This window comes from Sciurus carolinensis, chromosome 2 (assembly GCF_902686445.1).
Source record: "Sciurus carolinensis chromosome 2, mSciCar1.2, whole genome shotgun sequence".
Classification (NCBI taxonomy): domain Eukaryota; kingdom Metazoa; phylum Chordata; class Mammalia; order Rodentia; family Sciuridae; genus Sciurus; species Sciurus carolinensis.
The window spans coordinates 13,236,893-13,251,385 of NC_062214.1; the positions used below are offsets into that span (position 1 = coordinate 13,236,893).

The 14,493-nt window shown below is 45.9% G+C and overlaps 1 protein-coding gene across 7 annotated transcripts in view; it reads left to right on the forward strand.

Annotated features, from left to right (window-relative positions):
* Positions 1 to 2,174: 2,174 nt before the first annotated feature.
* Positions 2,175 to 14,493, forward strand: part of Elmo2 (engulfment and cell motility 2) — a 39,321-nt gene continuing 27,002 nt past the window's right edge. The window contains exons 1-5 of one of the 7 annotated variants that reach the window (XM_047539928.1): positions 2,193 to 2,256; positions 7,287 to 7,310; positions 13,443 to 13,570; positions 13,861 to 13,901; positions 14,356 to 14,428. In XM_047539928.1, the coding sequence (XP_047395884.1) occupies positions 13,493 to 13,570; positions 13,861 to 13,901; positions 14,356 to 14,428 (192 nt within the window). In that variant the 5' untranslated portion in view covers positions 2,193 to 2,256; positions 7,287 to 7,310; positions 13,443 to 13,492. Of the gene's footprint in view, positions 2,257 to 7,286; positions 7,311 to 11,994; positions 13,239 to 13,442; positions 13,571 to 13,860; positions 13,902 to 14,355; positions 14,429 to 14,493 lie in introns of those variants that run through there. The other 6 variants (XM_047539927.1, XM_047539932.1, XM_047539930.1 and 3 more) reach the window with 6 other exon arrangements.

Genomic DNA, 14,493 nt, shown 5'->3' on the forward strand with positions numbered 1-14,493 from the left:
GGGACTCTGGCACCTGTGGGTCTGTCATCTCCTGGCTGCAGCTCTTCCTCCTCCTCCTCCTCCTCCTCCTCCTCATCATCATTACAAGGTTGGGTGAGTTGGTGAGGAGAAAGAGCAGGGCGGAGGCAGGTCTGCTACGTCAGACCCTGGCCTGAGGTTTCACGCATCACTTCCACTGGCAAGAACTAGTTACCCACCGGATCTTCGTGCATGTGCATCTGGGGACTGAAACATAACTGGGTAGCTGCGTTACCATGGAAGGAGGGGAGCAGGGATGTTGGTGGACAGCTAGAAATCTCTACTGCAGTCATCGCTCACATGGAGCATGCTTTCCAGCAGATTCTATTCTAAGTAAAGACTGCTGAGGTTAAGTGTTCTGGGGCTGGAGGGGTATTCATGAACTGGAGAAAACAGGGAAGGCAGAGAGATGGGGGAAAGCCTCTGAGAGCTGTAGTCCCTGGAGCCAGGGAAGGCCAGAAGGACATGACCTGTTATTTTTTGATGGGGCAGGAAGGTCTTCGGCTGGATCAAGGTGGAATGTTCATGGAAGCTCAAAAAACAGGATGGCAGGCAGAGGATGGAATGTGGAATGGGGAAAGTCAAGTTTGAGTCTGGCTTCTGGGCTGACCTCAGGTATATCCTTAATCTTGCCAAGCCTTAGATTCGGTCTTTTTAAAATAATTATGATAACAACATCATTAATATAATAATACATTAATAATGAATAATAAAATAGTAATAACAATAAGGTTGTTGTGAAGCTCCCACATAATGATGATTTATGAAAGGCTGGAGTGTCCAGCAAAGTACCATAGGTCAGGTGTGGACAAACTACTGCCCCAAGGCATCACCTGCTTTCTTTAATAAAGTTTTATTGGAACACAGCCACACTCATGTGTTTATAGATCATATATATATATATATATATTTTTATATGTATGATATATATGTGTGTATATATGTATTATGTATATACATGTATCTCCCCCACCACAGCAGTTGCGCAGTCATGAAGGAGACCTTGTGGCCAAAAGTAGGTACGACCTGGACCTAATGGGAAGTTTGTAAGATTGGTAATGGCTGAGCCTTGGCCTCTGAGCATCACTTTATCCACCAGTAAAACAGGACTAATGAAAATCATCTTCAATTCCAAGGTGTTTAGAGGATCCAATGAATCAACGCTTGTGGAACTCTTTCATAGACTGTAAAGTGCCATACAAATGGTGGTCATTATTTAGTCCCTTTGCTGAGTATCTGTTTCTTCGCTATAAATAGACAACAAAATGCCTACCTCCCAGGACTGTGGTAAGGATCCGTGAGGGGAAATAATTAAAGTATAAACTTTGGAATCGAACAGGGGAGGCTGGGTATCACCAGCTGTGAGATGGTTGACCCTCTCTGGGCCTCAGTTTCCTCATCTGTAAAGAGGATCAGCGCACTCCCTACACCACGGGATTGCGGTGAGCATGAGGGACATAGCGGGAGTGAGTGAGTCCTTGGCGAAGTGCCCGGCCTTGTTCCGATTCGCAGGTGCGGTGACGAATGCCACCTCCCACGGATCCCTACCAACAGTACAGCTGAGCTGTACCCCTCTGCCTCTGCTCAGCGCCCACGGTCAGCCCTGGGTGCCGGTATAATTAGCTCCATCTCGGTAGTGAGCTGCCGGCGCTGCTCACTGCCTCTGACACGACTGTCACCTCCCACTCAGTTCTCCAAACCAGTTATCCGCACTGTTGAGAGTGTGTCATGTGCCCACTGGGCACAGAACTGAGTGCCACCAGAAAACAGCTTAGTCCTCACAACCCCTGATGTGTCACAAGGAACCAGGGCCTTTTCCTTCATTCTTGGGCTGTGCACAAAAAAAAAAAAGAAAGAAAGAAGAAAAAAGAAAAAAAAGTTGGTCCCGGGGAGCTGCGTCTTGCGTTTGCTTCCCTTGGCGTTTGCTGGGAAATCACGTTTCTCCAGACTAGAGAGCTGCAGAAGAAAGCATCCTGTTTCTTTAAGAGGCCTCGGCTGCGGGGCGGGGACTGTCAGCGTCCCTTCACTCCCGCGCCGGCAGTTGGGCCCGCCCCTCCTTGAGTGACAGAAAAACAACCCAATTGAAGAAGGAGAGCTCAGCGTGACAGCGAAACGAAGCAATAGAAGCCCGGGCCGGCTTGCGAGGGGCGGGGTCCCAGGAAGGCGGGACTGGCGGAGGCTGAAGGAGCCGCGGCGGCGGGACCCGGGCGCGGGAGCTGGGCCTTGGTCTGCGCCCTGGTGAGTGAGGGGTGCGCCGGGGTACCGAGCGTGCGGACTGCGGGGAGGGGCGGGCCGGAGGGACGCAGGGAGGAGAGGCGGGTCCGGAAAGGGGGCTCGGGGCTGCGGCCTGTTTCTGTCCTGGGGTCTGAGGGGTTGGAGAGGGCGGGCCTGGGCTGGACCTTGCGGGTTCGGCAGGCCTCTTGGGGTCGCGGCCCTGTGGGGCCAGCCGGGCTGGAGGGGAGACCTGGACCCTACCAGTAAGGGTCGCCGGGTCGGAAAGAGGGCGGGCCGCGCCGTGGGGAGCAGGGGCTGGGCCGGGCAGCGCTCGAGGGAGGAGGAGGGTGGGAGGACCGGGCGCCGGGAGGGGCGGAGGCGGGGGAGGGGACGGGCGGGGACTCGAAGACGCCCCGGGGAGCCTCGGGGGCCGGGTGGCTCGAGTCTGAAGCCTGGGGTTCTGCTCGGCCTCGTCCCTTCCCCGGTGCATCACCCCGCCCCGTGGAGCCCGCCGGCTCCCTTCCGTCTGCTTCCCCCTCTGGGTTCCCCCGCAGCCCAGGCCCCTCTCGCGTTTGCCTGGACGGCTGCAGTGCCTGACTGGTCTGCCCACAGCGCCCGGTTCCCATCGGCCCCACGTCGCACCCAGATAATTTGTTTCAAAATGCAGATCAAGTCCGGACACTTGGCCTGAGACTGGCTTGCACAGCTCTGGGTCCTGGTCCAGGCCCTGGAGATCTGACTCCACCTCTCCCCAGTCTCAGTGTGCCAGTACTTTCCTTGCACAGGCCCTTTTCTGTTCCTTCTCCATCCCTAGCTCTTGGTATCCTTTGACTCTTTCTCTTAGTGTCCCTTCTCCCTGACCTTTAGTCTAGTAAACTGTTCATTCTCCCAACTTTCCCCTCAAGTATCACTTCCCCCAAGGAGGCTTCCCTGGTCCCTGACAAGTCATTACCCCACTGTTATCACCCTGTGTTCTCTTTCACAACACTTGCCCAAATGCAGTTTTGCATTTATTTATGAAAGTATTAATGCCTGTGTGATCTACCAGGTAGTAAGACATATAAGGAAGAAGACAGTGTTTGGTTTTGCTCTTGGTGTCCTTAAGGCACTCTAAATCTTTACTAAATAAATGAATACAGGGCTTAGATATATCGAGGAAGGGAGTATGAATTGTGGTCCCTGATATTTTACCCATTGGAAGTGGAAACCAGCCTTTGGAATACTTTTTGTGTACCAGTCTGTGTGCTAAAGTGATGCTGTCCAATAGAAAAATAATGCGTGTCACATGTTATTTAAAATTTTCTAGTTTCAACATTAAAAAGAAATTAAAGAAACAGGTGCAATTATTATAATAATGTTTTATTTAGCCTAATATATTCCAAAGTATTATTTTTGCAACATGTGATCCATATTAAATAATATTAATGGGCTATTTTACATTTTTTGTACTTAATTTTTAAACTCTGGCGTGCATTTTGTGCTTAGGATGGCCCATCTCACTTTGTAGTGGCCACTTTCCAAGTGTTCCATAGCTAGGGGCTGCTATATTGAGCTGTGTAGTGCTAGACACTTTATATACCTCATAGTGTTTAATTCCCTCTAGAGTATTTTGAGGGAACTATTGGTACCTGCATTTTACTGATCAAAAAGAATGCAGCTCCTCAAAGTTGTTACCTGCCAGGGATCTTCCTAGGGTTTGTGAGTGGAGGGGCTAGGACCAAGACCTCCATCTTGAGTCTAGTTATTCTTTTTATACCTCATGCTGGTGCCAAGGAAGTTATGAAGTGTAAGAAGTGAGAACCAAATTTCTTTAAAACAATGACACCAGTATATAGCATATTCTCACTTGTTCTACACCAAGATAAGTTATCTAGATATATCAGTAGCACCTGCTTTGGTGGCTGAGAAGTAAGTATATTTGATGTAGTTCAAGAAAAATACCCAGCAAGGCAGTCCTTCTCTAACTCAGTTGCCATACCTTGACCAACTGCACTAACAGCCTGGCCGCAGGATCTGGGTAGAGAACCCACACCTTGTAGCATTTCAGAGGTGCTGAGAATATTAAGCTTGAGTTTGTAGTCTGCGTTCAGTGGTTGCTTACTGATAATCTACCATAAGACCAGTACTGTTCCAGGCTAACTGTGACTAGACAGTGAAAGTCACAACCTTCATCTTCAAGATACTTTTATTTGTACTTAGAAGGCTGAGCCCAGATCACATCAAACAACTAGATGCTGTGCAGCTAGTGTGGTATGGTGAAGAACCAGAATCAGTGATTTGCTAGAAGCTGCAAAGTGGTCATCTGGCCAAGCTGCCTGATTCAATATGTGAGTACATATTGAATTTGAGCTCCTCTAGTCAGGGCAATTCCTTATAGTTTACCCAGTTCCTACATGAAGGCTGTATATTGGGTTATTTACTTACCTGCCCGACTGCTTAAAAGAATTTGAATTCAGAACCCCATTAGGCATGCTGGTTTAATTTGACTCACTAGGAAAGGTTTGTCCAATACCCATTGTGTGCCAGGCATTGTTTTGGTCTCTGCTCTGGAACTGAAATAAAACTCTCAAAGGTTCTTCCACTAGTAATAGTAGTAGTAATTTATAATAATAATAGTAATAATAATAATAATAATAATAACAACATCCACAGATGTCTTGCCTTTTATATTGATTTTCCTCCCTGATTGCCACCATATACTTTTTCTCATTTTGTCACAACTTGGCAGTAGGGTTATTTGTTTTTTATGCTGGGGAAACATGGTTACAGTGTTTATTTTTTCTTCAAGTTCACACAGCTAGAATTCTGTGTCAGGTATTATGCTTAATGCTTTATTATCCTATTTAATGTCCACAAAACTTTACAAGGTAGGTTTGGTTCTTATTACCATTTTATGGGAATTTCTCATTCCCATTTTATGGGAAGTTGTTAGAGCTGAGATCCAAATCCAAGTCTGTTCCATTCCAGAACACAAGCTCCTTAGCGTTAACCTACATTGCTTCACAGGTTTAGAAACCTCAGAAACATCTAGTTCACCCCCTACATGTAGATCCCATCCAGAGAAGCTTGTACTTGTGGCAAAGCTGTGCTGCAGAGGGAGGACTGAGCAGAAGTGGGGGCCTAGACCTTCTTTTGTCTCTAACTGGTGGTGCGATGTGGCCTTTGCCAGCTTCTCTGGCCCTCACTTCCCTCCTTTATAGAATGACAGGGCTTGGCCTAATTTTATGAGAACAGTGCTGTGTTGTTATGGTCACTATTGAAGGAACTGGACCCACATCCTGGAATTTCAGTCATAATTCAGTCCTTTTCTCAGCCCACCGCATCCCTTCCCTACCCAGGCTTCATCACCTTGTGCAATCATGGTAATCTGTTGAAAGGAAAAGTTTTTTTTTCTCTCTCTCTCTCTTATTTCTTTGTTTGTTTGTTTGTTTATGGTACTGGGGATTGAACCCAGGGGTGCTTTACCACTGGGTTACATCCCCAGACTTTTTTGTTTTATTTTGAGACAAGGTCTTGCTGAGTTGCTGAGGCTGGCCTCAAACGTGTGATCCTCCTGTCTCAGCCTCCCTCATAGGTGGGATTACAGGTGTGTACCACTACATTCAGCAGGAAACAGGTGTTTTTTGTTTTTTTTTTTTTGTTTTTTGTATCAAGGATTGTACACAAGGGGCACTTACAAACTGAGCCACACTCCCAGCCATTCACCCCACCCCCGCTACCTTTTTTTTTTTTTTTTTAAATATTTTATTTTGAGACAGGACGTTGCTAAGTTGGCTGGCTTTGAACTCGTAATCTTCCTGCCTCAGCCTCCCAAGCCACTGGGATCACAGGCGTGTGCCACTGCGCCTGGCAGGAAACAGTTTCTTAAAGTTCATCTGTATTTCTGTCTCGGTTCTAGTTCCTGTCATTTCCAAAAATGGAGCAAGTGGTCTGTTAACCCCTTCTAAACTTTCACTTATTATAGTTAGGAATTTGGAAAGGTCTAAGTAATGGATAATCCTATTGGTAGTATTCCTATTCTTTTTTTAAAGTCAATTAGGTCTGGCGGCTTCACAGGATACTTGTGGTATGGAATTCTGTGGACACAGCTGTATGTAGGGTGCTGTGCTACAGGCTCGGAGTAGATACAGGCTTCAGAGTCCTTGTCCTCAGGTTGCTCACCTACCTGGAGCATGGTTTCAATCCTGGACCCCATTAAAAGCATCTGGGGGACTTGTTTTGTTTTTGATGTGTTCTAGGAATTGAACTAGGGCTTCCCACAGGCTAGGCAAGGGCTCTGTCACTGAACTACACCCTGCTATCCCCCTTGTCTGATTTTGAGACAGGATCTCTCTTAAGTTGACCAGGCTGGCCTTGAACTTATAATCCTGTTGCCTTAGCTTCCAAGTAGCTGGGATTACAGGTGTACACCTCCGTGCCTGGCTTACCACTGGTCTAGAGTCTGCTTCCCAGACATGACCACGCTGCAGTGGTGTTGCAAATTCTGAGTCAGGGATCTGGGGCAGAGTGGGTGCTTCTGCATTGGCACTAGCCCCCAGAGATGCCCCTGCTGCAGATCACATTTCTAGTAGCCAGGGAAGAGACTGCACATAGAGAACTGTAAAAGTAATGGGACTTGTGAAGGTGCGAATTATGGGCTGAAGGCACAGATGAGGGAGCATCTAAGTGTGCCTGAGGGTTACGGTCAGGAAGCCACCTAGGAGAGTGGTGGCCTGGGCTGGGGCTTGAAGGTTGAGTAAAATTGTGCTAGCAGGACAAGGCGGAGGGAATTACAGCAGCAGCCTCAGAAGAGCGTGGTGTTTGAGGAACAGGTGACCTGGTGAGGCATGCTGGTATCTGCAAGGGTGAGTCTGAAAACTAGTTCTACCCAAAGCCATGGAGTGAGTTGAATGCTCTCTTGAGCCTCACACACTATTCTCTAAGCCTCGAGTGGTTCAGAGTTGGTTGTGCAAGATGAGTGGAGACCTGGGGGCTCTTGGGGTAGGAGTTGGGGGGAAAACCCACACAGTGTCCAGTTCTCACACCCTTCTCATCACATTTTTTTCTCTGTGCAGGTTAGTGACTTTTAACTGAATCAGGTGAGTCCTGTGCCCACATGTCAACACAAAGGAGACCTCAGCTACCCGTGGTGGTCCTTCCCTGGATTCCTAGCAGTGGTATCAGAACCTTAGTCTGTGACCTGGAATCCCCCTCTTTGTGCTCATGCAGTGTGTGAACTAAGGGAAGTTGAGTCACTTCTCAGATTAGAAGATTGCATTGGGGAAGCCTTTACTGAGATGGTTCTTGATTAAAAAAGAGGGTGTGACCTTCTTCAGTTGCCCTCCTGGTGAAGTTGTAGTCTGTTGCAGGAAACATAAACCAAACTTACCCATGCCTCCCCCACTGAATCACAAGCAAAAGAACAGAACAAAAAGCACACATCATCCTTACCCTTAAAGGGATGGGGGAGGGAGAGGAGCTGGAAACCTTCTGGCATTCTTCATCCTGAATTCCTTCTCTCAGGGAGGAGATCATCTTTCACTTCCTCCCCAAAGATGGGCTCTCCAGCCTTCTGGCAGTTTCAGTTCCATGATCAGTCACTGAAGGGGTGATTGATAAAGCCCCTGGGGCCTTTTGTAATGGTGCTGATTTTATAAGCTCACCTTCCAGAAGCTACTTAGAGATGGCTCCACTGGAGACACTGCTCTTCCTAGTGTCTCGTTTCCCCAACTTTGTTAAAAAACAGAGCTTTCATCCTCATACCTCATAGGAGAATTATCTTCAGATCAGCCTCTTGTTTTGTGACCTTTTTAGCTTTCCAAATCATCTTTATATATGTAACGCTTTAAAGGGAGTGGGAGGGAACTAGGCATGTCGCTCAGTGGTTGAAGGCTTGCCTGGCACTTGAGAGTCCCTGGGTTGAATCCCTAGTACACAAAAGCAAGCAAATAAATAAATAAACAAATAAAGGGGGTGGGAGGGAGAAGGGTGGAGAGCTGTTGAATCCTGGCCATTTGCTATTGAACTACAGTACTGCTGAGTGGTGGAATGAGAGGCTATTTATAACCTGGAGAATTCGGCAATGTTATTGAATTGCTTCGACCTAATTTCCACTTCCTTTCTAAAATGAAAATGAAAAGAGTAAGCAAACACGTGCTAGAAGGGTTCCCTACAAGGAAATCCTTTATCCTAGGAATATTAATTACCAAGAAGTATTACTCTTTTAAGGTTTCCATAGAGAGAAAAGCAGATGTTTTCCCCTTTGTTTTCACAAAGTCAGGGGTGCTAAGTCTGATTCTCAAGTAAAATTTGTTCTCATGTTAGAAAATGAAAACAAAATTATAAACATGGAAATATAATGTGGTTTTGTTATAAGGCATGGGCCTTCTTCAAAACTGAGGCAGCTGCAAAGGCCCCCTTCACCCGTTCTTTAAATCATGCCACAAATACTTCAGACATCTCTCAGACTAACAAGCATGAGTTTATTAGAGGGATAGGAAAGGGAAAAGGGGACACTCTCAAGGGAAAGTGGGTCCTCAGAGGAGAGGGTGACATACCTCTTCTCCAGTTTTATTGGGGAAGTTTCCAGAAAGTCCCACCCAGGTTTACCTCTTGACTTTTGATTGACAGCAGGATGACATCAGACTTTCAGGTCCCTGCTGTACATGACAATTCTAGGTCGTTTTGGCCCATGCTGATCAGTTCTAATTGGAACCTGTTCTTACAGATTTTATGGTTCGTGGGAATGATCTTTATTTTCCTGAGTTCTGGGGTCAGGTCTGTATAAGGATCACAAAAGTCTCCCCTTCAGGAGAGACTTTTTATCTGGCATTTTGGACCTGCATTTCTCCTGCAGATAATAGGTTATTTGCTGAGGAATGTAACATATCCTGTTAACTTAAACCAGACAGGGCTGCAGGTAAATTGTTTTTTGTGTTTTTTTGTTTGTTTGTTTTGTTTTTTTTTAAGCATGTGGGGTCAGCACAGTGGGTCCAGTTTATAGGATTATCCCCTTTACCTCATGCCCCCTCACTCACATCCGTCTGTTCCCTGTCAGTTGGAAGGCAGTGGGACACAGAGGTAACAGCAGAACTACTCCAACAGTTCTTGCCATCCTTGCCCTTCTGGAGGCAGACCTGGTTCATAGGAGTGGAAAAGGCCAAAGCCATTGTGTTTGTGCTGATAAATGAGCTTCCTGCACCTTCACTGTTCACCAGGTGCCATGCTAGCTCATGAGACCACCCACCTGTCCATGGTGTGGAGGAGGAGCTAGTGGAAAAGAGCGGTGTAAGTGTGTGACTCTGTTGAGTATGACAGGACTGTTCATTGAAGCAGGGACAAGAGGCCCCTATCCTATTTAGCTTTGCTGGGAAAAGGCAGAGAAAGCTCAAAAGGTACAAAGAGAAGGTAACATCTGAACTAGACTTTGAAGCTTGGCTCGGAGCGTCTCTGGTAGTCAGTGGAAGGGAGAAAATGTGCAGAAGTTCAGAAGAAATGAGAGCACATGCCTATCTTGTAGAAGTCGCAAGTGGTCTAGGAAAATGTCTGACCAGATTGCAGACTGAACACCGCACGAAGTAGTATTTTTAAACCATGGAGGACCTTCCTGTTACAACAGAGAACACTTATTTATTATATAGGTCTCTTGGCGTCATTGTGCTTTAACTGTTGATACACAAACCAGAAGTCTCTACAAAGCGCCTGTTGCTGGTCAGGTACAGAGCCTCCTGCTTTCACATGACTTTCCAACAACACCAGACCACCCCAGATTAGATTCTGGCTGTCCTACTTAATTAGCTGTGTGATCCTCAAAAATGCTACTTTACTTTTCTGTCTGTGTGATGGGGATAACAACATTACCATCAGGATGCAGCGTGGATTAAGTGAATCAATATATGTACAGCCCTTCGAAGTGCTGTAGCATTGTGTGATTGTTACCTAGCTAGTGTAATCATCAAAGGAAGTACTGTGTAGAGAATTAACTCTGGAGACCTAACCTGGAGACCCAGTTCTTATGTGATTGATTGATTGATTTCTTTGGGGGAAGGGCATAAAAGGAGATAGAATGACAAGGAATTTTTCAACCCATCTGAACTTTATTTGCCTAACCTGTAAAATAGTATTGTTTTTCAGGGTTCTTGTGAGCATTGACTATAAAATGTTATAACATAAGTACTTTAGAGTCACTGTATAACTGACCTGTTTGAAACAAGCCAGACTCATCTAAGCGGGTTTTGTTCTTGTTAGTTTAGGTAGTGTTAATTAGGTGCTTACTCAGTATCATCATCATATGCTAGTGATGTTGCTCTATTTTCTTACCTCCACTATAGAATTCTTCAGAACTTGGGGTCAGTCTTGGTTTTAGGCTTTTTAATTGCAGCAAACCAAAACACTAGCTTAATTTAAGGAGTTGTAATGGTTAAGTATTGGGAATATCAGGTAGCCCACGCACAGGAAGGGTGGTCATATAATCTGGAAAGTCATTAGGCTGACTTTTTCCAACTCTTCAGTCCCACCAGCTGTGGCAGTGTTAGGGACAGTGTCATTAACCCCCTGCCTGGGGTTTGTGGGATACCCAGAGCTGCTGAGAATGGGAGCTTATTAATATCTTTTGGATAATCTGGGTGGTTGCAAGTCTCCATGATTTAACACGGGTGTGAGTTTTTGGAACAACTAAGAACCATTCAGTGCTAATTTTAATAAATGACAAGACAACCTAGGGAAAGCCATAGGGGGCCAGAATAAAGTAATATCTACAAAGTAATGAGCTTTAGCTTATTTATCTCCAAAGATAGAATTCAGGAAAGAGTTCAAAAAATATGTACTTTGTTTCTTAGAATGGGAGTTTAACTTTTTTTTTTTTGGTTAAGGACTTTATAATGGTATCTTCATTTGGATTTTATAAGCTCCCCCTTAGAATCATGGACTTAGAAGCACTTGAGACACACTTTAGTTCTACACTAGAGAACTACAGTTCTGCTGCTTAGAGCAGAAGAAAATGGAGACTTGGGTAAAGGGATGTGTACACAACATGAGGGATCTAGGATTAGGTCCCAAGTCTTTGGGCTCTAAATCCAATTGCTTTCCTCAAAGAGAGCCCAGTGCTCTCTCTATTCCTACCCTGCCTACTTATTTTAATAAGAAGAAACCAAACTAAGTAACAAATGGTCTAAAAAGCCATGTTGTACAATTCCATGCTGTATAGGACATGTATGAAGTACAGAAACAGAAACAGGCACCGCTCCTCTGGTGATAGAAATCAGAAAGAGGGTGCCTTTGGAACGACTAGAAGGAGGTTCGAGGGCATTTTCTGGGGTGATGAAATGTTCAGTGCCTTATGGGATGGTGGTTGCAGGGAGGCGTGTGTTTTTGTGTTTTACTATGTTTATTTATGTACACACATATACACTTAAGCATATACATTTTATTGTATGTAAACATCTCAGATCTTAGAAATTATCTCACAACTGTGTAGTCCTGCCTCTCAGTTATAGCAAGCATAAGGAGCCTACCCTCAGCATCCAGTAATAGCGCCACAGTTAGCGCAAGAACTTCCCACCTTGCTCTGCATTGCAGCTGGAAGTTACACTGAAGTTACACTAACCCTTTTCAAAGGTTCGTTGTGTGCCTAGGCCCATTCCACATGAAAAGTTCTGCCTGGAGCTGCAGAAGTTGTGGAAGCTCTCAGGGCCATTGGGTCAGCCCATTTTAGAGCCTTTAGGCTTGATTTGCAGTGAACAGAAAGTCAGGCCTGTTGATGGGAGGAGAAGAGCACTGACCAAGTCGACTTCAAGTTCTGTCTCCCCTTTGGCACTTAGTGGCTGGGTGTTCTTGGCTTAACTGAACTCTGAGCTTTACTTTCATCATCTTCAAATGGGGATAATAACCCTATTCTGCCTACTGCATGGGCTTCTGAGAATACTCAACAAAATAATTAAAAGCATTCCGAAAACCATCTATTTCACATGGTCAAGTCTTGCAAATGCTGATGTAACCACTGACTTCTGAAGTAGCCCACCCTGGTCAGGAAATGGCTGTGAAAACTTCCATCTTTCTGAGGCCTGTAGATGTGTAAGTGATGGAGTTTTACTCCTTTTCACCAGGGAGGTTTGGATGTACTAGGCTGTGAGAACCATCATCTGTGTTTGGGCTGAAAATTTGATAGCATACATGAATAACAGCTTAGCAACAGCTATGCTGCATGTACCAGGAGAGGCGGGTGGTCCCCATTAGTGAGGCATGAATTGAGGGTGAGTGTCTCAACCTTGAGATGCAGAAAGGTCGTTTTCATTAAGAGAGCGGCCTCTCCTGAACCTTTAGGCAGGCAGTGTAAATATACGTTGAAATAATCCATCAGCCGAGTGACTTCCCTTCGTCAGACCTTGGAGAGAGATTCTAGCTACTGCTTAGAATACCACTAAGCGATCAGAGTTGCCTAGGATACCAGTCACATGGGCCCATCTCCCAGACTTGCTCAAAATGATTTATTTTCCTTTATTTTAGAGAGAAGTGGGGGAGGGGTCAGAGAGTCTTCCAAACCTTTGTCCTCCTATAGAAGGGCCTTTGTGTGAAAGCATCCTTACCACTTCCCTGTGCCTAAGCCCTCAGCAGCCCTTGCCCTTGGCAGTGGGGACTAAAATAGCATTTCCTGTCCCAGTTCTCTTCCCCATTTTCTGAATTCTGCATCATCCTACGCAGAGGAGGCTCCACATTGTGTCCTTTGAGGGTGATGGAGTGGCAACAATAAGTAGCAAGGAGACCAGAGAGTTTGTGGTTGGGCCCTGCTGAACTGGGATCTTTCTAGGATGGCTGCCGAACGGAAGTAGACTGGCTTCTTCAGCTAACCACTCAACCATGAGGATTCTGTCTTTTCAGATCTGTCTTGGAGTATGTGCGTCTCCCTCCCAAGGTACCAAGACAGGAATTTGCAGCAAATTTGCTCTTCTACCACCAAATCCTCTCGACCCTTCAACTGAAGTGTCACATTGGCAGATATTGCTACTGACTGAACTGTAGATGATAAATAGGTTTGTCCCAGTTCTGTTTGCTAATTTAATCTGAAGAGACAAGGGCCCAAGGATAGGTTTGGTATGATCTAGAAAAATTCAAACCAAGTAGTTCCTTATGTTACTTCAGACAGTATCTGTCTGTCTTTAGATTCTCCAAAATAGATAACAAGAATGAAAATGAGGCATACTCTGCGACTTTTCTTTCCTGTTCTTCATCCCCAGGCAGCTGTGTCTGTGTGTGCATCTTGAAGAAGTAGAGCTCACTGGAAAGGATGCCACCACCATCTGACATTGTCAAGGTGGCCATCGAGTGGCCAGGTGCTAATGCCCAGCTTCTTGAAATTGACCAGGTATGTTCCAGAAATGAGAAGCAGCCCTGAAAGAAAAGGGATCTAGGGGTGCATGGCAGAGGACGTCTTTAGGCATGAAGAGTAAGGACAGCAACAGGAAGGCTGAGCTTTGGGCCTGGCCCCCCCAAGGAAGGTAGGTCACAGCTTGGAAGAAGCTTTCTCCTCAACAAAAGCTGTCAGGAAAGTATTTCCACACCCCAGCCTTTTCCTGCTCGGCAGCTCTTCTCAGGACCTGGCACAATTAGCACATGATTGCTGGTAAAGGATCTCTCTCCCTGTCTTTCTTTCAGAAACGGCCCCTGGCCTCCATCATTAAGGAGGTCTGTGATGGGTAAGTGACAACTGTTCTTGTTCTTGGTAGTGGCAGCAAAATCTAAAGAGCACTGCCAGACCTCGCAGGGACTTTGCAGGGTATCCAGTTGGGCAGTCCCCTGAGGTGGGCTCTTGTGGGCCGTTGTCTTACCAAGAAGGAATAGTTGATGAGGCTGTCCCTGAGGCTGCCTGTGAATCTTCATTAGCTCTTCCAAGTCCAGGAGTGTTCCATGGAGGTCCTGGGAGGATCTAAAGCCCACTCTCAGCGGTGTGCACTTCCTTTTGATGCTAACCTTTACCAAAGGCTGAGAAGATCATTTTTCAACTTCTCAACCTACAACTTTGTTTTAATCCCACTGTGGTCCAAACAAGACACCTAATCCCTTAAGTAACTATTGAAAATTATTTGTTTGCAGCTTCTGGATAGGCCCAAAGGAATGACCAAGTGAGATACACTGTTTTCTTTTGCATAGGTGGTCGTTGCCTAACCCAGAGTACTACACCCTGCGATATGCAGACGGTCCCCAGCTCTACATCACGGAACAGGTTAGTACAGGGAAGACTGAAGCAGTGCAGGCCTTCACATCTAGTAACTCCATTTCTTGGTAAAG